Consider the following 25,880-nt stretch of genomic DNA (forward strand, 5'->3'; position numbering starts at 1 on the left):
ACGTGTCCTCGTGTCGCCGACAGCAGTGCACACCGGGGTGCCACAGTTGGGTTTTCCACACGTGAGTCTGGTCTTCCAGGTGGGCTCTGAGCAGTGTCCTGGAACTAGTTGTACAACGTTGCCAAAACCTACAGTCCCCAAATTTAAAGCCTCCAGAGCTGAGACGTGGCACTTCCCGTGGGTTTTCTTGCAAAGGGATGCAAACAAAGAGCTTGGCAGGGGCCGGGCGCGGGGACGCAGGCCTGTGAGCCCAGCACTGTGGGAGGCCGAGGCAGGAGGATCGCTCAAGGTCGGGAGTTTGAGGCTGCCATGAGCTATGATCGTGTCATTGCATGCTAGCATAGGAAACAGAACAAGACCCTGTCTCTTAAAAAAAACAAAAAGAAAGAGCTTCAGTGGTTTTCTGATATAGTAAGTTCTGCTTCGTGTGCACTGGACTTTGTCATCGATCCCATTCCTGACTTCCTCGGGGTGACTTTTTTTTTTATATAGAGAGAGACAGGGTCTCACTGTGTCATCCAGACTGAAGTGTAGTGGTGCAACCCTGCAACGTCCAACTCCTGAGCTCAAGTGATCCTCCCTCCTCAGCCTCCAGAGTAGCTGGGACTACAGGCATGCACCCCCACATTCAGCCGATTTTTTTTTTTTTCCTATTTTTTGTAGAGCAGGGGTCTGGCTATGTTGCCCCAGCTGGTCTTGAACCCCTGGCCTCAAACGATCCTCCTGCCTCACTCTGTGCCCTACAGGCAGCTGGGAGTGGTTTTACAGCTGGTGCATTTGGACTGTGGTTGAAGGCGGCTGGAGGCTGCCCGGGGTCCCCACCCTGTCTCGCACCCTCATGGGGCTGACTGTCACCGGGCTCCAGCCCTCAGAGGGTTTCCACCTGCATCCTGAGGTCACCTACGTCCTGCCTTCTGGGCACATGACCTGTCGAGTACCCAGTGGGAAGAGGATGATGGAACAGGAGGGCCCAGGAGGCCCCTTTGTCTGCCTGGAGTCTCCCACAGCCCCTTCCCTGGTGCTCAGTGCCGCCAAGCCCCCGGGAGGAAGGTGGCATCTGGGTGTTGGGTGTGTGACAGGAGCTCCGAGGATGCACTGAGGCTCATAGCTCCAGGGGGATGATTTTATTTATTTATTTTATTATTATTATTTTTTGAGACAGAGTCTCACTCTGTCTCCTGGGCTAGAGTGCCGTGGCGTCAGCCTAGCTCACAGCAACCTCCAACTCCTGGCCTTAAGCAATCCTCCTTCCTCAGCCTCCCGAGTAGCTGGGACTACAGGCGTGCGCCACCGTGCCCGGCTAATTTTTTCTATATGTTTTTAGTTTTCCAGCTAATTTCTTTCTATTTTTGGTAGAGACGGGGGCCTTGCTCTTGCTCAGGCTGGTCTCGGACTCCTGACCTTGAGCAATCCCCCCTGCCTTGGCCTCCCAGAGTGCTTGGATGACTGGCGTGAGCCACCGCGCCCGGCCAGGGACGTCACAAGCCACGGGAGCAGTTACGAGGGCAACCTGGATGGGAAGGAGGGAACAGAGGGGGTTGGCAGGCAGCAGGGAGAGCCCGCCAAGCTGAAAAGCCAGGGCCAAAGCAGAGTGGAAAGGTGTGCTTGAGGGGTACGCAGAGGGTGGGGACGCCTGGCAGCTGCAAGCGGCCTTTAATCAAGAGACCCCTGAGGGCGCCAGGCAGCGACGACCAGCCAGGCAGAAAGGGCACCCCCCGCCCTCCCCCCTGCCCAGGTATCCCCGGGCCCCCCTGGACCCTGCCCACCTCCAGAGCTGCCTTTCTAGCCTGCTGTGTAAAAGGGCAGAGCCCTGACGTTTTGGGATGATCCGAGGCTATTTTATACAAAAGGGAAAGTTATATTTTTGGGAATGCTGAATCTAAGAGAAGAGTGAAATTATGGGGTATATTTTAAGCACCAAAAAAAAAAGGTCTGCTTGGAATTTGGAGAAAGAGTTGATTAAAAGCCGAAGCACAGGTCTGGGACATCTCTGTCACGGCCACCACCCTTGCCCAGCATCCTAGGGTTTCGCCGCTCCGGGGGTCTGGTGACAGGAGGGCCCGTCTGTCTGTCCAAGACATCGGCCTCGCCGCTTTTCGGGGCAGGGGCAGAGGCAGGCATCGGCCAACCACGGAGCCCGCTGGCGGCCGGTTTGTTGCCAGCAGGCCCCGCCCTGCGCAGATGTGACAGGCAGGACTTGGGGGAGCTGATGTGCGAACTGTGTCTGAGGCTGTGGTTCTCACCCAGGGCTGATTCTTCTGCCACCAGGGAATGTTTGGCAATTTCTGGAGACACCTTTGGTCGTCGTGGCCAGGGAGGGAAGGATGACTGTTGGCGTCCGGTGGGTGGAGACCAAGATGCTGCTCACGGCCTGCCAGACAGCCCCTTCCGCAAAGAGTGGCCCGCCCCAGATGGCAGCAGCGCAGAGGCTGAGAGACCTGCTCCACTGGAGGGTCCAAATCCAGTCTGGGCAGAGTTTGCAGGGAGCCACAGCCCGGCCGGAGGGGGCTGTTGGTGGGAAGTGTGAATGTTGATGAGGTCGTCTTGGTCCTCACACAGCCCCTGAGGAGTCCCTAGTTCTGCCAAAGTGCCTAGATCTGTTCTCACGCCACACCCCCACCAGAATTTACCGCCTCCAGGAGTTCAGGGCGGTGGCCAGGGAGCCAGGTGTGGAGCCAGGCAGCCCCTGGGGGTTGAGTGTGGGTTCAGCCACCCACTCGCTGTGTGACCTGCCGCAAGTCACTCAGCCTCTCTGTTCCGCCTCATCTCTCCCACCCTGGGGCCTTTGCACGTGCTATACCGTCAGTCTGGAGTATTGTTGCTGCTGTGATCTAGCTAAATCCCACCGCCCAGGCCTCCTTGCCCTCTCAGTGCCAGCTCACAGCACCGCTGGGAGATCCCGAGGACAGATGCGGGATGTTGGGGTGCAGGGTGAGCACGTGGTGAGGCTCCCAGCACCCCGCACCCTCAGACTCTGACCAGGCATTTGGTGTCCAGGGCCGTGGAAGAGCCAGGGGGTAAGCAAACACTGAGATGGCATCGCTGGTGCTGGGTAGCAGGGGAGGACAGGGCATGGGAGCCCCAAGGAGGGGCCCAAATGACAGCCCCTGAGAGCAGCAAAGGCAAGAACCAAGCCTGTGACGGAAAGTTAGAGGGAGGGTCACCCCAGAAGGAGGTGGATGGGGACAGCTCCCCCCCAACCATCAGGGACATGGAAAGGCTTTTTTTTTTTATTTGAGACAAAGTCTCACTCTGTCTCCCGGGCTAGAGTGCCGTGGCGTCAGCCTCGCTCACAGCAACCTCCAACTCCTGGGCTCAAGCGATCCTCCTGCCTCAGGCTCCCGAGTAGCTGGGACTACAGGCACGTGCCACCATGCCCGGCTCATTTTTTCTATCTGTTTTTAGTTGTCCAATTAGTCTCTTTTTATTTTTAGTAGAGACGGGGTCTCGATCTTGCTCAGGCTGGATTCAAACCCCTGACCTCGAGCAATTCGCCCGCCTTGGCCTCCCAGAGTTTTAGGATTACAGGCGTGAGCCGCCGCGCCCAGCCCAAAGGGCCTTTGTGTCAAGTGGCCCTCCTGGGCTTAGAACAGCAGTCCCCCCCACCTTTTTGGCACCAGGGACTGGTTTCGTGGAGGACAGTTTTCCCACGGATCGCGGGGCGTGCGGCGCTCGGGTGGTGACGCACAGGCCACAGGCTTAGAGCCGTGCCGTCCGTGGCCTTTCCAGACCCAAGGGGGACGCCACATGGCGCGTCGTCCTTCAGTGTCACAGCAACCCCCCAGGCGGGCCGAGCAGTCACTGCCGCCCCTGCGCAGAATCCAGCGGATTCCGCAGAGATTATTCCGCCGTGAAAAGGCATGAGGCGCTGACACCTGCTGCGACCTGGGTGGCCCTCACAAACATGATGCCAAAGAAGCCAGACGCGAAAGGCCGAGCAGTGTGTGACTCCGTTGATGTGAAGTGTCTGGACCAGGCAACTCCGGAGAGACAGGAAGCAGATCGGTGTCTGCCGGGGGCTGGGCGAGGCGGAGTGGGGACAGACTGCTGATGGGGATGGCTTTTCCTTTTTGGGGGTTGGAAATGTTCTGGAACTAGATAGAGGCGGCGGTGGCACAACGTAGTATACTAAGCGCTGTTGAGTCGCGCATTCGAACGTGACGCGAATTCCATCGCCATTAAAATGAATGCAGAGCAGGACGTCTGAGACGCTGCCTGTGGGGACCCGCCACGTCCGCCTCTCGGATTCCTTCCCGCGGGTTTCACACCTTGCAGCCATCGAGAGCTAGAGAGGGAGGGTTGGAAGCAAAGTCACACACGAGGGCCGGAGCCACCTTGGCAGATGAGACGTATTAGTGGGCAGGACCCGTGCCGCAGGCTCCGGCCTCTTTGGTGGCCCCAGGCATGCTCAGGGTCTCCGTGTCCTGTAGCCCCACGTGAGCCCCTGCTCCAGCAGCAGGGCATGGGGCTGGCTCGGGGACTGGCCGAGCCCCTTCTGCAAAGGGATAGGCCGTGGGACTCTCAGATGGAGTTTCTCAGACAAGGGCAGCAAGTGTCTCGGAAACGGTTTATCCAACCCACCTGTCTGGAAAATCACCAGCGACATCCCTAGAAGCCCGCTTCACCCACGCATCACGGGCGGCCCGGCCGGCGGCCCACACCTGTGACCCCAGCCCTTTGGGATGCCAAGGAGGCGGGAGGATCGCACAAGCCGGGGAGTTCAAGGTTACAGTGAGCAGTGTCACACCACGCACCCCAGCCTCGATGACAGCAAGAACCTGTCTCTTTAAAAACAAAAAATCAGCCGGGCGCAATGGCTCACGCCTGTAATCCCAGCACTCTGGGAGGCTGAGGCAGGAGGATTACTTGAGGCCAGGAGTTTGAGACCAACCTGGACAACATAGTGAGACCCCATTTCTACAAAATATAGAAAAATTAGCCCGGCGTGATGGCACACACCTGTAGTCCCAGCTACTCGGGAGGCTGAGGCAGGAGGATCACTTTTGAGCCCAGGAGTTTGAGGTTGCTGTGAGCTATGATGTCACCACTGCACCTCTAGCCTGGGTGACACAGTGAGATCCTATCTCAAAACATTAAAAAAAAAAAAAAAATTAGCACAGCTCCTTGTCTTGTGGGAAGTTGACTTGGGCCTAGCCACTCCATGCTGAGCTCGGTTTCCCCACCTGTCTCGTGGGCAGTCGAGCCCAGGGTTTTGTGAAGATTCACAGCAAGGGGACGGTGACTCTGGACAGTAATTTCTCCTCCTGCACCTGTTCTAGCGTCACCACCAGGCTTGGTTTCTCCTCCCCTACCCCTTGGGTTTGCAGCACTTGGCAGAACAAGGCAGTCAGGGGGCAGGCGGGACAGGAATCGGACCCACCTGGAGTTGGGGTCCTGGAGTTGCACCCCAGAACTTCACCCACTCTGAGGAGGTGCGGAGTGGGTGAAGTTCTGGAATGTCCAAGTTCCCATCTCTTGGGGCTAAGTGTTGGGAAAGCATCCAATTAGATAGACCGGGAGTGAAGCTCTGTGTGCCGCCCTGCCCTCGAGTGCCCTGGTCGCGACTCGGCGTGCTTAAGGAAAAGGGCTTGGCTTTTTATCTCCCAGAGCCCCTTCATCCTCATGCTAAACCCTGGAACAGCAATTCTTACCGTTCTAGGAATCAGAGGAAGCCCCCGAGGACTCTTGATGAAGAATTTAGATCCCCTGACCTTTCTGGAAATTTCATAGGTCTGGATGTTGGATTTTAAAAAAAACTATTTTGTTTCTATTTGGAGACAGAGTCTTGCTCTTGCCCAGGCTACAGTGCCGTGGCGTCATCATAGCTCACTGCAGCCTCTAACTCCTGGGCTCAAGTGATCCTCCTGCCTTAGCCTCCTGAGTAGCTGGGACTACAGGTGCATACCACCACGCCCGGCTAATTTTTCTAGATTTTGTAGAGACGGGGTCTCGGTCTTGCTCAGGCAGGTCTGGAACTCCTGGCCTCAAGTGATCCTCCCACCATGGCCTCCCAGAGTGCTGGGATAACAGGCACGAGCCACCGTGCCCGGCCAAGACTTTATTTTTCACAAGCCCCCGTAGCCCATACTTTGATCCTGAACCTTTTCTCACCCTCACCCCAGCCTGCTCACGGGCCACAGCAGTGGTCCCACGCTGGGGGGTGGGGAGGCGCATTGACGTCTCGGTGATTCTGATTCTGTTTCTCCACTGGGGTGAGTGAGGGAGCCCCAGGAGGACAGGTTGCCGACCCCAGCTCTGGAGAGCCCCCAGCCCGAGTGTGTGGAGAAAGGCAGTGAAACCTGTGGGGAGGGCAGAGGCGTGTTGCCGTGTTGCGGGGGCGACAGACTCTCCCTCCGGCCCACCCCAAAGAGCTTGCCTCTGCTCACATATGCAGATGCTTGGTTTTGCTGCATGAAAAGTACCGGAAGTCCTGCTGTTCTCATCATCGGCATCCAAGTCTGCAGTTTTAGCAAATGTCATCCCAAGACGAACCTTTCAGAATGTGGGGACTGCTTGCAGAATGAGCCGTTGCTGGAACTCCCCTGCCAGCCCAGCCTAAGGCTGGCTCCTCCCACCGTGCAAGTGCTCCCTGCAGCCTCGGACTCCTTGGCTCAAGCCCTCCTCCCTCCTTGGCTGGGACTACAGGCATGTACCACCACGCCTGGCTAATTTTCAAATATTTTTTTTTTTTTTTAGAAAATGGGATCTCACTATGTTGCCCAGGCTGGTCTCAAACTCCTGGACTCAAGCCATCCTCCCACCTCAGGCTCCCCAAGTGCTGGGATTACAGGCATGAGCCATGGTGCCTGGCCCGTGCCTTGTACATAAGACATGCCTAAACCAAAGGGATTCAGGAAGTTAAAAGGACAAACACAGGTGTAGCAGGCAGGCAGAAACAGAAGGTCACAGAGCTTCAGTTCTGATACAGAGAAGGTGGAATTCAGGCCTCTGAACATCACATGTGACAAAGTAGATTGGTTATAGTACTAAAAACCTCGATTTACAATAAGGACATAATAGTTGTGAATATCTATGTACCAAACAACACAGCCACTGCCTTACAAAGGAGAAATTATGAAAGATACTAGGAGACACACACACACAGCACACGCTTCGTTGAATGGATGGAAAATAGGCAAGGATGTTAAAATACCCCAACCATATACTGAAGGCAGACCTTGTAGTTATATTGTGAACCCCTCACTGTGATATGATAAAATGAACCTCAAGTATACGTGGAGCACTCTCAAAAGTCCCTGCTATATCAGATGACAGAGAACTTACAAAAGTAGAACTATTGCAAGCAACATTTTTAGCAATGCAATAAAACTTACATGGAAGTTTTTTTTTAAGTAAACTTCTGTTAACTCTTAGATGAAAGGGTATACGCAAACCAAAACTGCAGGTTTTCCAAAAATCAGCAACACCGTATAGGATCAGAATCCACGGACTATATTTATTTATTATTTTAAATCGGGTTTATCCAGGGTGACAGGGAATACATTTAAAACGGCAGCAAGTGGGCGACGCGTAGCCGAAAACACTTTAGGTCCGTAAGTAGGGAAGAATGAAAGTAAATGGCTTCGTGTCCCAACTCTAGAAAAGAACACCGAGCAAACGAACAAAGGAAGCCAGCCCCAAAGAGAATGATTTGGGTGTCAGATGGGTAAGAGGAGCCTGGCCTTGGGGAAACGTGATAAATTCCTCAGATGTCTCCACAGCCCTGAGACCCAGGCAGGACCCTGCCCCATCAAAGCCCGGTTTGTTCTCTGTGGTCCCTGAGCTCTCGCGCGGTTGCTGGTAACCTGCAACCAAACTTAGTGAAATGGGGATGTCGTAGCTTGTTTCTCACTTGGTTACCAGCTGCAGTGACTTGGTTCATACTTGGGTTTGGGTGGCGGCTGTGAGATTGCCCCAGCCGTAGGGTTTGCTCTGAGACAGTGGCCCTCGGTTAGGCGCCTGTCCTTCTCTGACAGGGCCTCGTCCTGGGCCCAGGAGTCCTTGCTGCGTTCTCTGGGTTTGCTGTTTCCGTCCGCGCCCGTGGCTGATAGTCGGTACCTCTTACGAAGGAACGGGGGCACGCAAGTGGGGCGGTCCCTCCGCTCTCTGCGTACCCTTGCCGCGCCCGCCCAGCGGCCGTACCCCAAGCCTTTCGGGCAGCCGACAGAACAGAAGCCCGTGGAGGCTGGGCATGGGCCGAGCCCCAGAGAGCCTCCACTTCCTCCTTTGCAAATCGGGGAGCTGCGAGGTTGGGGTGATGACTCCACTTCCTGTCCCGCATCCGCAAGCCGACCGAGCCTGCAGCTGCCACCTGCTTGGGCTCTGGGGGATGGAGGAGCCCGGCGCCCACCCGCCAGCACCAGGGCCCCCTCCCCGTCATGGTCCTGGTGCTCTGCTGCTGGCATCTTCCCCAGACACGGCCTCCCCCTCACGACCTCCCCACACCCCCCTTTCACCCATTCCTGTCGCACTTCAGCTGCAGTTGACACTTCTTGTCTCCTCCCGGTGCAGCTCTGCCTCCTGGCTCCGCCCCTCTGCGCCAGCTCTCAGGGAGTCTTTCCTCACCCTGTCCCCCTGGGGCACATGACCCTGTGGACTCAGCCTGCCCTCCATGCTTCTGGGCCTGCTTCTCTGTGTCCCCGCTGTGCCCCAGGAAGACCAGTCAGCCCAAACAGCACAGCCACCACCGCCCCCTCCTCCTGCTCACTCATCATGACGAAGCTGTGTCTGAGGGTCGGAGTCCCTTCCTGGCCTGGGCCCTGGGGAAGAAGGAGGGTTTAATAAGGTTTCCAGAGCAACCGTAGCCGTGCGGTGGCTCACGCCTGCAATCTCAGCACTCTGGGGTGCCGAGGTGGGAGGATTGTTTGAGAACAGTGGTTTGAGACCAACCTAGGCAACATAGTGAGACCCCATCTCTACAAAAAAATAAGAAAAATTTGCCAGGGGTGGTAGGACATTCCTGTAATCCTGGCTACTTGGGAGGCCAAGGCCAAGGGGATCACTTGAGGCCAGGAGTTTGAGACCAGTCTGAGCAAGAGCAAGACCCCATCTCTACAAAAAAAATTTTTAAATTGCACGTGCCTATAGTCCCAGCTACTCAGGAGGCTGAGGCAGGAGGATCGCTTGAGCCCAGGAGTCTGAGGTTGCTGTGAGCTGTGATCACAGTACCGCACTCTAGCCCCGTTGACAGAGGGAGACCCTGTCTAAAAAAAAAAAAAACAAGAAAACTAAAGACCAGAGTCTGTGTTTTCAGCCCCGCTGGGCCATACAACCTCAGTTACAATGCTGCATGTGTTGTAGCTCAAGAGTAGCTGCAGGGCTCCAAGAAAACTTTATTTGATGACACTGAAAGTTGAATTTCTTGTCAGTTTCACTTGTCCAGAAATATTCTTTTAACTTCTCTCCCCTGCCTCCACCGCCGAAACCACTAAGTATTTAAAAAATGCGAAAACCATTCTTAGCTCATAGGCCACACAGAAACAGGTAGCTGGCTGTGATTTGCTGGCTCTGGTATCGGTCGGTGGCCAAGCCCATGCCCGGGCTTCAGGAGGGCGTCTTCCCTGCGAACACACCTGCCTTCACTCCGCCGCGGCAGAGATGAGCGGTCAGGACAGACACAGCCAGAGATACCCGTCACCCGGCCCTTGGCAGAACAACTTTGCCGGCTCCTGGTTCACACAATCTCCTTTAATCCTCAGACAACCTGGGAAGACAGCGGGTTTTTCTGTAACCTCGCCTTACAGGAGAAGAATCTGAAATCCAAGAGCCATGAACTCACTTGCCCAAATCGGCAGGAACCTCCCCCCCCCATGGTGCCTGTAGTCCCAGCTACTCAGGAGGAGGCAGGAGGATTCCTTGAGCCCAGGAGGAGTTCAATTCAAGGCTGCAGTGAGCTGTGCTCGTACCTCTGCACTGCAGCCTGGGTGACAGAGCAAGACCTCATCTCTTAAAAAAAAAAAAAAAAAAAAAATTAAAAAGTCTTCCTTATCATGCTTTAATAAGTATCATTGGCCAATACTTTGTGTAACACTCCAATTAAAAAACTTTTTTTTTTTTTTTGAGACAGAGTCTCACTCTGTTGCCCGGGGTAGAGTGCTGTGGCGTCAGCCTAGCTCACAGCAACCTCAAACTCCTGGGCTCAAGCGATCCTCCTGCCTCAGCCTCCCAAGTAGCTGGGACTACAGGCACGCGCCACCATGCCCGGCTAATTTTTTCTCTTTCTATATATTTTTAGCTGGCCAATAAATTCATTTCTATTTTTGGTAGAGATGGGGTCTCCCTCTTGCTCAGGCTGGTTTCAAACTCCTGACCTTGAGTGATCCTCCCACCTCCGCCTGCCAGAGTGCTAGGATTACAGGCGTGAGCCACCGCGCCCAGCCAAGAAACCTTTTTAAACCACTGAGATGAAGAACCTCAGTAACAAAGACATTTGGGAGATGGTCACACATCTCTGGCTCTCAGCATCCCTGGAGTCTGTCCCCCTGTGCCCCAGGCCTGGTCTGCTCCCGGTAGAGGTAGGGGCTGCATCGCTTCTTCATTAGTTTTAACCTACAAACCATAGGGAGGTTGAATTATGGGGTGATCACTTTATGGGGTTTTTTTCCTTCTGTGGTGCAAACTTTTGGTGAGGTTATATTTTTTAAATTTTTATTTCATGTTTAAATGACAAAAGTATGTATTCGTGTATAACATGTTTTGAAATACGCACATATTGCAGGGTGCATCAGTGAAACTAACATACGCATCACCTCCCATGCTTATGTTTTTGTGGTGACACCACTTAAAATCTCTCTTGGCGATTTTCAACATACAAAACATTGTTATTAACTATAGTTGCCATGTTACACAATAGATCTCTTGAATTTATTTCTTTAGTCTAACTGGATTTTGATATCCTAACCACTATTATACTTCTGTGAGTTCTGCTTTTTCAGATTTTCTTTTTTTTTTTTTTTTTGAGATAAGGTCTCACTCTGTTGCCCTGGCTGGAGTGCGGTGGCATCATGATAGCTCACAGCAACCTCAAATTCTTGGGCTCAAGCGATCCTCCTGCCCCAGCCTCCCAAGTAGCTGGGACTACAGGCGCCTGCCAACCACTCCGGGCTAATTTTTCTGGTTTTTTTTTTTTAGAAACGGGTTTTGTTCTTGCTCAGGCTTGTCTCCTGACCTCAAGCAATCCTCTTGCCTCGGCCTCCCAAAGTGCTAGGATTACAGGCATGAGCCACTGCGTCCAGACAGCTTTGTTAGCTTCTATACATACGTGAAATCGTGCAGTGTTTGTTTTCTGTGACTGGCTTATTCCCTTCACATAGTGCCCTCCAGGTTCATCCATGTCGTAAGGCCGAATAGGGTGCCATGGTTTGCACGTGCCGCGTGTTCTTTATCCGTTCATTCGCCGCTGGGCCCCTGGGTGGGTTCCGTGTCTTGGCCGCCGTGAGCCGTGCCGCGCGCGGCGTGGGAGTCAGGCGTCTCCTCGTCACGCCGAGTTCATTCCCTTTGGATGTGCACCAGAAGCAGGATTGCTGGATCTGCTGAGATTATGGGGTTTTTTCCCCCAAAGTGTACAACTTACATTACAAACATGTTTTTTATATTATAAAAGCTGGAAAAAAAAAAAAGCGTTTCTGAGAAAGGAGAGGCCTTTCTTACACTCGAGGTTTGCCAGCGCTGTGAGTTTGCTGCCGGGGGGGTGCTGGCATCAGCCCACGGCCTTCCCCATGCCCGTACCAGATTATGTCGCATCGTTGCGGACACCCGGGTCCCGCTTCCTCTCTCCTGTCCACCCCGGACCCCACGTGATCCCCAGGGCACACCAGCCACCCTTGTGCTTGGAGACCGTGTGCGCCCCCGGCCAGCCCGCCGAGCAGGAACACAATAGCACCCCTGGCTGCGAGCGCCAGGCCAGCATTTCCTCCTCGGATGTATAATAGCACCGACCGGATATTTTTAGATGAGCTTTGAAAAGTCTCAGTGTGCTGAGACCGCATACCAGACGTGTGAGGTCACACCGGGCCTGGGAGCAGCCTCCGTGCATGGGTAATTGGTTGGTGCTGGTAATCGCAGAACCAGAAAGCCAGCCCTCAGGCGGCCGGCCGCAGTGGCGGGAAGGACACCTCCAAAGGCGCCAGGGCCCCTCACGGCCCAAAGACATTCCCTTTTGTGTGTCCCCAGGACACCAGGCCTGACTGTCATGTTTAGAAGTCCCTGCAGACTTGTTTCCTGAGTTTGAAAGCGAGGGCTAGGTGGGGTGCACTGGCTCACGCCTGTAGTGCTAGCACTCTTGAGAGGCAGAAGGATCGCTTGAGGCCAGGAGTTCGAGACCAGCCTGAGTAAGAGCAAGACCCCGTCGATACAAAAAAGGGAAAAAAATCAGCTGGGCGTGGTGGTGCCTGTGGTCCCAGCTACTCGGGAGGCTGAGGCAGGAGGATCGCTTGAGCCCAGGAGTTGGAGGCTGCAGTGAGCTAAGATGATGCCATGGCACTCTAGCCTAGGCAACAGAGTGAGACCCTGTCTTTAAAAAAAGTGCTGTGGGCCGGGCGCTGTGGCTCACGCCTGTAATCCTAGCTCTTGGGAGGCCGAGGCGGGTGGATTGCTCAAGGTCAGGAGTTCAAAACCAGCCTGAGCAAGAGCGAGACCCCGTCTCTACTATAAATAGAAAGAAATTAATTGGCCAACTGATATATATATAAAAAATTAGCCGGGCATAGTGGCGCATGCCTGTAGTCCCAGCTACTCGGGAGGCTGAGGCAGAAGGATCACTGCAGCCCAGGAGTTTGAAGTTGCTGTGAGCTAGGCTGACGCCACGGCACTCACTCTAGCCCGGGCAACAAAGCGAGACTCTGTCTCAAAAAAAAAAAAAAAAAAAAAGTGCTGTGGCTCTTTGGGGTGTGAACGCCCATTTCTGGAGCAGGCTCTGGATCAGGGCCCTGCTGGGACCCTGGCTCAGAGAGAAGTCTGTTCATCTCCCGCTGCAGACACCCCAGTGCCACCGTCGGGGAGCCCCACCCGGGTCCAGGCATCCTTTCGCCATCTGCTCAGAGTTAGCCCAGGCAGGGAGGACTTCACACGCCCCTGCCTGGGGGTTGGTTTAGGTCTGCTTCCCAGCCCCTCCGAGTTGAGGCTGGTGGAGAGCGAGCCGTGGGGCCTGGCGGTGGGGCCACACGGGCCGGCCAGGCAGCGCGCCGTGTCGAGTTGGGCACGGAGCAGGGCAGAGCGTGCGGGGACCTAGACTGAGGCTTGTTTTTTTGCGGGAGCTCCAACCGAGGCTCTGCAGGGTCCCCTAAACGTGCAAGGAGGTGAGGGGACAGCGATTTGAGAGTCCATAGGTTTTTACCTCAAAGAAAAACATCAATTTGGCCGGGCACGGTGGCTCACGCCTGTTGTCCCAGCTACTTGGGAGGCTGGGACAGGAGGATCGCTTGAGCCCAGGAGTTGGAGGTTGCTGTGAGCGAGGCTGACGCCACGGCACTCACTCTAGCCTGGGCAACAGAGTGGGACTCTGTCTCAAAAGGAAAGAAAAGAAAAACTCCAGTCTGTGGCTGCACTTTGGGGACTGGAGATTAAACCCAGAGAGACAGTTTTCTTTACCAAAGGGTTCCTCGGCGTCCAGAGGGCAGTGCGCGGGGGAGCCCTCACAAAGGGGCGAAGGGCCCAGCGAGCCCCACGCCACCCTGCCCTGCCACTCTCTGGCTGCCGTCTATACATCAGTGCCTCCCACCCAGGGCAATCTGGCGATCCCTGGGGACACTTTCTGATCATCCCAGATGCCACTGGCATCTGGTGGGTGGCGGCCAGGGGTGCCGCTCCGCACACACTGCGGTGCACAGGACACCCCGTGACACGGAGCGGCCCAGCCCTGAAAGTCCTGTGGACGCTCGGGAGAGCAGATGTCACCAAGCAGGGTGTGCGCGGCACCCAGCCTCTAGCCGAGGACCAGTCCCCGGAGGTTCTCCGTGGCCGACCAGCCCCCAGGTTTAATCAGCCCCTCCAGAGACTTTTCCAAAAGTCAGCAGGTCGAGGCCAGGCGCGGTGGCTCACACCCGTAGTCCCAGCACTCGCTTGAGCTCAGGAATTCAAGGCTGCAGTGAGCTGTGATCATGCTACTTCACTCCAGTCTGGGTGGCAGAGCGAGACCCTGCCCCCCCCAAAAAAAAAATAAGAAAAGACTCAGCAGGTCAACAAAGCCCCTGTGGAGATGCGTCGCTGAGCGCCCAGCTGCTGCCCCTCCCTGCACAGACCCCCCCTTCTCTGCAAGGGCCGGGTCACCTCTCTGGGCCCCCTTTCCCACTTTCTGCTTACCGACCTGGCCCAAGTGTGACTCGAGCCCCTTCCGTTGACTTGTCCCATGAGCTGATTAGCCGATCCCACCAGGACCGTGACCCACACGTGGGTCCAAACACGGCCGCCGTCCGGCTCCACGCTCTGCCCGAGGCCTCGTGCCTGTGAACCCCGTCCTCCACGGGCGCACCTGGGCCTTCCTCGGTCACACGCTCTTCCGTGGGGCTTCCCCCTTTCGGCTGCCTCCCAGAAGCTTCCCGTCCTGATCCGCTGGGGCTGCCGTCATGGCACGCGGTCCCGGTCACTTGGTGGCAGGGATATGTGCTGAGAAATGCGCCACCGGGTGATTTCATCGTCGTGTGAGCGTGGCAGCGCGCACTCACACAGGCCTACACGGCAGAGCCTCCCGCGTGCCCAGGCTGCACGGCACAGCCTGCCGCTCCCGGGCTGTAAACCCACGTGGCGTGTTGTTGTCCTGGTGCGGTTGTAACACGGTGCAAAGTGGTGAGTATTTGTGGATCTCAGCACAGGGAAGGCGTGCTAAAGATACGGCATTGTGATCTTTCTGTATTTTTTTGTTTAAGAGACAGGGTCTCCGTCTGTTGCCCGGGCTGGAGTGTGTGGGCGTGATGACAGCTCACTGCAGCCTCGAACTCCTGGGCTCAACAAATCCTCCTGCCTCAGCCTCCTGGGTAGCTGGGACTACAGGCACCACCACACCCAGCTAATTTTCGTATTTATTGTAGAGACCGGGGTCTCGTGTTGCCCAGGCTGGTCTCAAACTCCTGGGCTCAATCAGTCTTCCTGCCTCAGCCTCCCAAAGTGCTGGGATTGTAGACGTGAAACACCTACAGCCAGCACAGCCCGGTATTGTAATCTTAGGGACCACTGCTACTTGTTGCAGTGCGTCCTTGACCGAAACCCTATCATGTGGCACATAACTGTAGCGCATAAACTGGGTGGCTGAAACAACAGGAGCGCATTTCTCACAGTTCTGAAGGGTGGGAAGTGGCAGATTCGGGGTCCTGCAATGGCCCACTTCCTTGTATATAGATGACGTTTTATTCCCTGTGTCCTCACACGGTGGCAGGAGGGAGGGTGCTCTCTGTGGTCTGTCTTATAAGGGCATTGGGACAGACATGGCGGTGGACGCCTGTAATCCCAGCACTTTGGGAGGCCAAGGCGGCAGGATCACTTGAGTTCAAGAGTAGCCTGAGCAACATAGTGAGACCCCGTCTCTACAAAAACATTTAAAACGTTAGGCGTGGTGGCGCACCCCTGTAGGCCCAGCTACTGAGGAGGCTGAGGCAGGAGGATCACTCAAGCACGGGAGTCTGAGGCTACGGTGAGCTGTGATTGTGCCGCTGCACTCTACCCAGAGCGAGAGATAGACTGAGACCCTGTCTCAAAAAAAAAAAAAGGTAAAATATTGGCATGTCCTTGGCTGCACACCTCTGTATTTTCCAGCTTTTATCTGGGCTTCTGAGTGACTGGAAGATGCAGAGTTATGCAGCCGAGGTACTTTCCGATACTTTATTATTTTTTTTAAAGAGCCTGGAGGCTCCAGGTCGAGGCCTGTGGAAATTCCATCCTGATGATCTGAAAACCTGTTTTTGTTCTCCCGGCAGGCTTTCGGGAACGCCAAGACAGCTCACAACAACAACTCGAGCCGATTCGGGAAGTTCATCCAGGTCAACTACCTGGAGAGCGGCATCGTGCGAGGGTGAGTGGCACCCCGGGGGCCGTGGGTGGGAGCTGCCCCTCACCCCCGTGCCGCCACTTCCTGACACACACTCACGGGAGCGAGGTGCAGAAATCACGGCCGTGCAGACACGTGAGCCTCATGCAGGCCAGTGAGTGTGATTTTAAGTCTTCGAGGCGAAGGTCAGAACGGGGTCGAGGTCAGAAAAGTGGGCGGGGGCGGGGCGCGGAGTAGGTGCAGCCGGCTGCGGGGTGCTAGCACGGCGGGTTTAGCAAGGACGGCCGGGCCGGTCTGTTTCCTGGGCTCGACGGGGTGTCTGACTTGGTAGGTCTGGGGGTGTCCCAGGCGGGATGAATGTGAACTCTGGCACTTGCAAAGCAGGAGCCTCTGCTACGGTGCTGGGTAGCAGAGTGAGCCGGCGGTCCACGGAAATACGGCAGGGCGGACGGGTTCATGGGCGAGGGAGTAGGCAGCTGAATGGGTGGGTTTCATGGGTGGATGGGTCGATTCGCGGGCGGGTGGATGGATTCGTTGCCAAATGGGTGGATTCATTAGTAGGTAGAAGGATAAATGGGTAGATTTGTGGCTGGGCGGGTGGGCGGGTGGATCGATTCGTGGGTGGAGGGGTGTGTTGAAGAGTGGGTCTGTCGATGGGCGGGTGGGCGACTGCGTAGACGGCATCCCGCGGGGTCTGGGCCTGGCTGCTCGCAGGCCTCCCCCACCGCAGACTCTCACCAGCTTGTCTCAATGCCGTCGTGCTGTCTTTGTTCCCTTGCGTCTGCCTCAGCTCACCCGGCAGAACGTCCTCAGGCTTCATCTCTGTTGTAGCACGGGGCAGGGGCCGCTTCCTCTGTCACCTCTGTCACCCGCCATTCTGTCGTGCGGTTCCACCTCGGTGTGTTTATCCACTCCTCCACCCCCCGGCGGCCGGGCTGTTCCCGCCTTTGGCTGTCGTCAACGAGGCCACTGTGAGCATGGCTGTACAAACACCTCTCCAAGATCCTGCTTTACTTCTTTGAGCTCAAAGAATATACCCAGCAGCGAACTCCCAGGACCCTGTGGTGATTCTGAGTTTAACGTATTCGAGGAATCGCCATACCGGTTCCTCAGCAGCCGCGTTGTCTCACGTTCCCATCGGTAGTGCACAAGCATCTCCACCCCTTAATTTTTATTTTTTTCCTCCCACGAGTCCACATTTTGCTTGATTGTATCTGCCGCACTGCAAAGATTTTGACCTGCAGGAGGCACCCAGAGCATCTTGTTGGGCAAATGACACAGACACTGTTTCCACAGATTGATTGATTGATTGAGACAGGGTCTCACTGTGTCACCCAGGCTAGAGTGCAGTGCTGCAGTCACAGCTCTCTGCAGCCTCGAACTCCTGGGCCGAGCCATCCTCCTGCCTCAGCCTCCCAAGTGGCTGGCACTACAGGTGTGCACACCACCACGCCCGGCTAACTCTCACATTTTTTGTAGAGACGGCATCTTGATATGTTGCCCAGGCTGGTGTCGAAGTCTTGGCCTCAACCAGTCCTCCCACCTCCGTCTCCCAAAGTGCTGGGCTTACAGGCGTGAGCCACCGCGCCTGGCCTCCAGGGCTTCCCTTGGGAAGAAGCTAAGAGGCTGTTTCCCAGCGGGCACTGCTCCCTCCTCTCGCGCACGGTCTCAGTTTCCTAGGCCTGGCGAAAGAGAATATGACAAACTGTACTGCTCGAACAACAGGAATTTATTCTCTCGTGGTCTTAGAGGCCAGAAGTCTGAGATCAAAGTGTCAGCAGGGAGGGTTCCTTCTCAGGGCTCGAGGGGAGGCTCCTTCCTTCCCTCTTCCAGCTTCTGGTGGCTCCAAGTGCTCCTTGGCTTGTGGTCGCATCACTTAAGCCTCTGCCTCCATCTTCACGTGGCCAGTGGTCTCTGTGTGTCTTTCTTTCCCTTCTCTTACAAGAATACTCGTTATTGGGCCGGGTACGGTGGCTCACGCCTGTAATCCTAGCACTCTAGGACGCCGAGGCAGGAGGACCGTTCAAGGTCAGGAGTTTGAAACCAGCCTGAGCAAGAGTGAAACCCCGTCTCTACCAAAAATAGAAAGAAATTAATTGTCTGACTAAAAATATATAGGAAAAAAAAAATGAGCCAGGCATGGTGGCGCATGCCTATAGTCCCAGCTACTCGGGAGGCTGAGGCAGGTGGATCGCTCGAGCCCGGGAGTTGGAGGTTGCTGTGAGCTAGGCTGACACCACAGCCCGGGCAAAAGAGTGAGACTCTGTCTCAAAAAAAAAAAAAGAAAAGAAAGAATGCTTGTTACTGGACTTAGGGCCCACCTAGATCACTGAGGATGATCTCGACATACCTAATTACATCCACAAAGACTCTTTTTCCAAGTAAGGCCACCCTCGAAGGTTCTGGGGTGTGGACGTACTTTCTGAGGGCCACCGTTGGAGCCGGGGCACAGCAAGGACTGGCCTGCCCCTCAGCCAAGTGGTCCACCCCACCCGGCCAGCCACAGGCTCCCGTCAAGTCCAGGACCGGTGACCCTTGGTGGCTGGATCTTCCCCGCCAGCTTTTGAAAGTTCTGTCCGTGGCCTTGGATTCAGGAAAGGAAGTCCCATCTCCACCCACGGCCGTGGCCCGGGCAGCAACACGCACTTCCCACCCTGAGAGCGGCCACAGCCGCCCCGTAGGGAGCAGGCTCGGGCCCAGTTCTGCTTTTGTCCTCTTTGGGGCAGGTGGCACTTCCCAGTGTCATTTCCCACTGAGGCCAAGGGTCAGGAGCAGTCTGAGCCTACCCCCAGTTCCCTAATTTATGAGGCTTCAGGTTCCTGTGTGTCCACGGACTTGGTGCCGGGGGGGGGGGGGGGCAGGCTCCCTGCAAGACCCCTTTATTAGAGGCCCAGGCCTTGAAGATGATTGGGGAGTTGGGCACGGTGGCTCACGCCTATAATCCTAGCTACTTGGGAGGCTGAGTGGGAGGATGGCTTGAGGCCAGGAGTTCAAGACCAGCCTGGGCAGCATAGCAGGACCCCATCTCGTAAAAAGAAAAGAAAAGAAAAGAAAGAAGGATACCGATTGGGAAAGGGAAGGGGCCGTCGTCAGTCAAATGACAACTCAGTGCCAGACACCTGTGGCCAGCCTGCTTTCCTGCCATCGTGGGGTTGTGTCCTGCCCCTAGCCCTGCACACAGACACGTCACAAGGAACTGGCCACAGGTTGAGATTCAGACTTGAGTTTGATTCTAGAAGCAGATGCAGCCTCTCTCCCCAGAAACCCAGACTGAGGAAAGGTGCTGAAATTGAGAAGGTTACGAGCTGGGAGAAGGAATAGAAGAAAATGCTTTTCCTCCTACTTTGAAAGAAAAGAGACCCAGGCCAGGCCACTGGAAACCCACCTGTGCGTGTTTTATGTCCCCGTGTGAGCCCGCAGACAAATGACTATCCCCCTGGAGAGAGAGGCAGGCCGTGTCCTGCAAGCCCTGGGCCAAGGAACCCATGCTGTCCCCAGGGCCTGCCACCCCGTAGGCTCCAGCTGCGTCTCCCGTATGACAGGGAAGGGCTCAGACAGGGGCGGCCTGCAGGCCCCGCCCAGCTCACACACCTGGCGGTGGGGGAGCCCTCAGGAGCCCCTCTAGACCACGACAGCCCCGGTGCTTGTGGCAGGAGCCCACTAGGCCACCTCCCTCCTATAGGGTCTTGGGCAACATGCCTTAGCTCCATGTCCACCATTGGGACCCACCGTGGCCACCCCAGCGGGTGGGGAGATCCTCTGAGAAACGCTTTGAATGACATCTAGAGCCTAGTCCTGGTGGCTCCTTATGCAACATTGCCGTCCCCACGGTTGGTGCTGAGAGAGAGCGCGGCTGCAGAGACGCCCGGGCCCCTGCTCCGGCTCCCTCAGACTCAGGGTCCACGGGACACCATGTGCCTCCCAAGGGGGCCGTGAGGACGGCGGAACACCAGACCGTCTGGGCACAACCAAGTATCGCCATGTGTCAGAGACCCCTGCACTTCCAAAGACATCGTGTCGGAAAGGAAATGAGAAAGCAAGGCCCAGACCCAGAGCAGGGACCTGCGTGTCATTACCCACTAAAGGACTTGCGTCTAGAATACGTAAAGAGCACTTATAACTCAATAATAGGACCAAACACACAGTAAGAAAATAGGCAAGGCCGGGCCCAGTGGCTCACGCCTGTAATCCTAGCACTCTGGGAGGCCAGGGCGGGAGGATCGCTCAAGGTCAGGAGTTCAAAACCAGCCTGAGCAAGAGCGAGACCCTATCTCTACTAAAAATAGAAAGAAATTAATTTGCTACCTAAAAATATATAGAAAGAATTAGCCGGGCATGGTGGCACACGCCTGTAATCCCAGCACTCGGGAGGCTGAGGCAGGAGGATCGCTTAAGACCAGCCTGGGCAACATAGCAAGACTCCTTCTCTACAAAAAAATAAACAATTAGCCAGTCGTGGTGGTGCATGTCTCTGTAGTGCCAGCTACTCAGGAGGCTGAGGCAGGGGGATCCCTTGAGCCAGGAGTTTGAGATTACTGTGAGGTTATCATGATGCCACTGCACTCTAGCCCAAGATGACAAAGTAACACCCTGTTTCTAAAAAATAAAAAACAGTTCTTGGGCCAGGCGAGGTGGCTCACGCCTGTAATCCTAGCACTTTGGGAGGCCGAGGCAGGCGGATTGCTCAAGGTCAGGAGTTCGAAACCAGCCTGAGTGAGACCCCGTCTCTACCAAAAATAGAAATAAATTAATTGACCAACTAAAAATATATATACAAAAAATTAGCCGGGCATGGTGGCGCGTGCCTGTAGTCCCAGCTACTTGGGAGGCTGAGGCAGGAGGATCGCTGAGCCCAGGAGTTTGAGGTTGCTGTGAGCGAGGCTGACGCCACGGCACTCACTCTAGCCTGGGCAACAAAGTGAGACTCTGTCTCAAAAAAAAAAAAAAAAAGTTCTTCAAGACAACAATTTTAACAATACTAAAATATAACATTTTATTCCTTCTTTTTTTTTCTTTTAATGACAGAGCTGTCGTCGAAAAATATCTGCTTGAAAAGTCTCGCCTGGTCTCTCAGGAGAAGGATGAAAGGTAGGAGGATGTTTGAATGCCGCATCGTGTCTGCATTTGTTCCTACAACGGGGAGAAGCAAATGTCCTGAGGTCCGAGGAACTTCAGTGGAGGCTGTCAGAGGAGGGGGCCTGTGACCTCAACCTTTGTGCCCATACCTCCTCCTAAGCCACCTGTTTGTGCCTCCTCCTAAAACCTTCTAAGGAGGCTGGGCGTGGTAGCTCATGCCTGCAGTCCTAGCACTCTGGGAGGCCAGGCAGGAGCATCACTTGAGACCAGGAGTTCAAGACCAGCCTGAGCAAGAGGGAGACCACGTGTCTACAAAAAATAGAAAAATTAGCCGGGCATGGTGACGAGTACCTGTGGTCCCAGCTACTTGCAAGACTGAGGCAGGAGGATTGCTTGAGCTCAGGAGTCTGAGATTGCTGTGAGCTAGGCTGACGCCACGACACTCTACCCTGGGCAACTGAGTGAGACTCTGTCTCAAAAAACAGCAGCAAAACAAACCAAAAAACCTGAGATTTTTACCCTCAGTGCGTGCTCAGATGTCTGCCCAAAATGTGATTAGATTAGAAGACAAATTCCTAATTGACAAATGAGACATAAACTCACTCACCACCCTCAGTCCCTCAGAAGTCTATTTACTTGAGAAGTCTGATTTTTTTTAAGGACATAATAAGAATTGAATTGTTGTTGTAAATGTGTACTCATTTGAGGTGCTTCTTCCTCCCTGGTGTGGTCTCCAAAGCAAATCAGCATCGGTTTGAAAAGTATGTATTGCGTGGCCTCCAAAAACGACTTTTTCTCTCCTGATTTCCACCCGCAGGAACTACCACGTGTTTTATTATTTGCTACTTGGTGTCAGCGAGGATGAGCGCCAAGAATTTCAGCTCAAGCAGCCTGAAGATTATTTCTACCTCAACCAGGTAAACAACCCCGAGCCCCGGCCACAAACGCCACCTCTGTTCCCAGCCACAGCCGGAGAGTCAGAGGCTGCCTGCCTCGGGCCCAGGGTGGTGGCACAAAGGGTCCCATTCATCCTCAGAGTCCTGGGCCTGGCTTCATTGCTTCCAGCCAGAGCCAATCTCTCTCGCCGCCCTGCCTGCCCAGAAACACCCGCGGTGCTGACGCCTTTGTTTTTCAGCATAACTTGAAGATCGAAGATGGGGAAGACCTGAAGCACGACTTCGAGAGACTCAAGCAGGCCATGGAGATGGTGGGCTTCCTCCCTGCCACCAAGAAGCAGTAAGTGGGTGGGCCGGGGGCCGCTGTTCCACCGTGGCCGGCAGGGGGTGCCCTTGGCTCCTACTGGTCACTCTGAGATCTGACCCACAGCCCAGGAGGAAACCAGCAAGTCCCAGACAGAGCCACCCTAAGGACAGCCCAGTGGCGGTGAGCACATGACCTGGTGCGGGGCTGGCGCCAGCAGTCCCAGCTACTCAGGAGCCTGAGGCAGGAGGATCGCCTGAGCCCAGGAGTTTGGAATGCAGTGAGCTGTGACTGCACCACCGCACTCCAGCCTGGGCGGCACAACGAGACCCCATCCCTTGGGGGAGGAAAAAAAAAACAGTGAAAAGCAACTCAAGCCATTAATCATTTGATTCCAGTCAAAACCAATATGAATATACTTAACACTACTGAACTGTACACTGAAAATTGGTTAAGGCAGACTGGGCACAGTGGCTCACGCCTGTAATACTAGCACTTTGGGAGGCCAAGGCAGTAGGATTGTTTGAGGTCAGGAGTTCAAGACCAGCCTGAGCAAGAACGAGGCCCATCTTGTCTCTATAAAAAAAATAGAAAAATTAGCCAGGTATGGTCATATGCACCTGTAGTCCCAGCTACTTGGGAGGCTGAGGTAGGAGGATCACTTGAGTCCAGGAGTTGGAGGCTACAGTGAGCTCAGGATGACACCACTGCACTCCAGCCTGGGCCACAACGAGACCCTCTCTCAAAAAATAAAAAGGGGGGGGGGCTTAAAGTAGTAAATTTTTTGTATATTTTACCACACTTAAAAAAATTCTTGCCGGTCGCGGTGGCTCACGCCTGTAATCCTAGCTCTTGGGAGGCCGAGGCGGGCGGATTGCTCAAGGTCAGGAGTTCAAAACTAACCTGAGCAAGAGCGAGACCCCGTCTCTACTATAAATAGAAAGAAATTAATTGGCCAACTGATATATATATAAAAAATTAGCCGGGCATGGTGGCGCATGCCTGTAGTCCCAGCTACCCGGGAGGCTGAGGCAGAAGGATCACTTGAGCCCAGGAGTTTGAGGTTGCTGTGAGCGAGGCTGACGCCACGGCACTCACTCTAGCCTGGGCAACAAAGCGAGACTCTGTCTCAAAAAAAAAAAAAAAATTCTTGGCCGGGCACAGTGGCTCACGCCTGTAATCCTAGCACTTTGGGAGGCCGAGGCGGGCGGATTGCTCAAGGTCAGGAGTTTGAAACCAGCCTGAGCGAGACCCCGTCTCTACCAAAAATAGAAAGAAATTAATTGACCAACTAAAAATATATAGAAAAAAATGAGCCGGGCATGGTGGCGCATGCCTGTAGTCCCAGCTACTTGGGAGTCTGAGGCAGGAGGATCGCTGAGCCCTGGAGATTGAGGTTGCTGTGAGCGAGGCTGACGCCACGGCACTCACTCTAGCCTGGGCAACAAAGTGAGACTCTATCTCAAAAAAAAAAAAAAAAAATTCTTTTTTAAATTTAAAAACCACACAGCGTACCCTTTTCACCTGCCCAGATAGACGGCTGGTGTGTACGCTGCCTTGCGTTCCAGAGGGCACCCACTTTGGAAAACCACTTGGCAGCTTCTGCTGCAGCTATCTGTACACAAAAGAACTTGTGCGTTTGTTCACCGGCAGACACGCACACGAATGCTCACAGCATCCTCATTTATAACAGCCAGAAATACCTGCAGCTGCCCCCGAATGCCCAGCAGCAGGAGGTTAAACAAACAGCCAAACCGCGATGTGCCCGCGAGGGGTCGGCGGACTTTCTCTAAAGAGCCAGATAGTGAACATTTTAGGCTCTGCAGGCCAGATGCTCACTGTTGCATATTTTCTGTTTCATTTTGTTTTTAACAGCCCTCGAAAAACTTTAGAACTATTCTTAGTTCTGAAGCTACACAAAAATGGGCTTATATGTAGGACGTCATTTGCCGACCCCCTGACCCCTCCCCTCCCCGGGGCAGCTGTTCTCACCCAGGGTCAGTTCAGCCCCCAGGGGACACTTAGTGATGTCTGGAGACATGCAGGGTTTTCGACACTGGTGGGGGTGCTGCCGGCATCTCGCGGGTGGAGGCCAGGGATGCTGTGCAGCAGCTTACAATGCGTGGGGCAGCCCCCACAGCAAAGGAAGGTCTGTCCCCGCATGTAAGCACTGCCACGGCTGAGAAACTCTCGTCTGCCCTGTGCAGAACGAACAGGCCAGTGCCACCTACAATGATACGCATGGGAGCCGGGCGTGGTGGCACTCGCCTGTAGTCCCAGCTACTCAGGAGGCTGAGGCAGGAGGATCGTCTTATGGAAGCCAGGTGGTCAAGGCTGTGATCATGCCTGTGAACAGCCACCGCACTCCAGCACAGATGGCATAGGCAGTCACTGGCCAGACACGAGGACTCAGAATTTCAAGTTCACAGGCTCGGCTGGGGCTGTGGGTCACGCCTGTAATCCCAGCTCTTTGGGAGGCCCAGGTGGGAGGATCGCTTGAGGCCAGGAGTTGGAGACCAGCCTGGGCAAAACAATAATAATAAATAAATAAGTATTAACAAAAGAAAGTTCAGGGTTGGCATTAGATGTCAGAACAGTGGTTCCTCAGGGGTTGGGGGCTCCAGGGCCTGAAATGTTTTATTCCTTGCTCTGGGGGCTGGTTAGAGGGGACATCACCAAACTATCCTGATTTTTTTGGTATGCATATTATGCTTTCATAAAAAATATTTTTTTTTAAAAAAAAAAGCTCTCCTATCAAACAAAACAAAGTAGTCAAATACCTGTCTATAAAGTCACATTTCACAGAAAGAGTTCTTGGCAGAGGCATTAGGCATTTTTCAAACTTCACACCTTCCAACTAGAATTTGCTGATTTTATGATTTCTGCCCAGTTCCCTGGAAGTTCCTCTTGTCCTCTGAACGTAGAAAGTGCCCAAACACAGGCTTCGTTTCTTTCCCAGGATTTTTTCCGTCCTCTCAGCCATCCTGTACCTGGGCAACGTCACCTATAAGAAGAGAGCCACAGGCCGAGAGGAGGGCCTGGAGGTCGGCCCCCCCGAGGTGCTGGACACACTGTCCCAGCTTCTGAAGGTACTGCTGCTGCCTCTGTCCCTGCTTGGGCCCAGCGCGGGCTGCCGGCCGCCTCTCCGTACAGGGAACCCCAGCGCCCAAAACTGCCCGCGTTGGTAGGTTGTGTAGACCAGGGCCGAGCTCCTTCCCTGTCATCTCTGCCACGTGTCTTCCCCGTTCCTGATGGATTTCCCATACAGGGGCGCTGCCCACCTCAACCCTTCAAGCGAAAGGCTCTTTCAAACTATAGTTTGGCCCTCGCGGTGGCTCCTACCTGCAATCCTAGCACTCCAGGAGGCCAAGGCTTGAGGACAGGAGTTGAGACCGGCCTGAGCCAAGAGCAAGACCCTGTATCTAAAAAAAATAAATAAATAAAAAAATAGAAAAATTAGCCAGATGTAGTGTTGTGCCCTGTAGTCCCAGCTACTCGGGAGGCTGAGGCAGGAAGATCACTTGTGCACAGGAGTTTGAGGTTGCTGTGAGCTACAATGACACCACTGCGTTCTAGCCAGGGTGACAGAATGAGACTGTGTCTCAAAAAAAAGCCCCCAAAAACCGTA

At 54.6% G+C, this 25,880-nt stretch overlaps 1 protein-coding gene across 7 annotated transcripts in view; it reads left to right on the forward strand.

Annotated features, from left to right (window-relative positions):
- MYO9B (myosin IXB) overlaps positions 1-25,880 on the forward strand; it is a 95,569-nt gene that overhangs the window by 29,031 nt on the left and 40,658 nt on the right. For all 7 annotated transcript variants that reach the window (XM_076001503.1, XM_076001497.1, XM_076001499.1 and 4 more), the window contains exons 3-7: positions 15,906-16,000; positions 21,002-21,064; positions 21,870-21,969; positions 22,188-22,288; positions 25,212-25,341. In XM_076001503.1, coding sequence (XP_075857618.1) covers positions 15,906-16,000; positions 21,002-21,064; positions 21,870-21,969; positions 22,188-22,288; positions 25,212-25,341 — 489 coding nt within the window. The remainder of the gene's footprint in view (positions 1-15,905; positions 16,001-21,001; positions 21,065-21,869; positions 21,970-22,187; positions 22,289-25,211; positions 25,342-25,880) is intronic.

This window comes from Microcebus murinus, chromosome 4, assembly GCF_040939455.1.
Source record: "Microcebus murinus isolate Inina chromosome 4, M.murinus_Inina_mat1.0, whole genome shotgun sequence".
NCBI lineage: Eukaryota > Metazoa > Chordata > Mammalia > Primates > Cheirogaleidae > Microcebus > Microcebus murinus.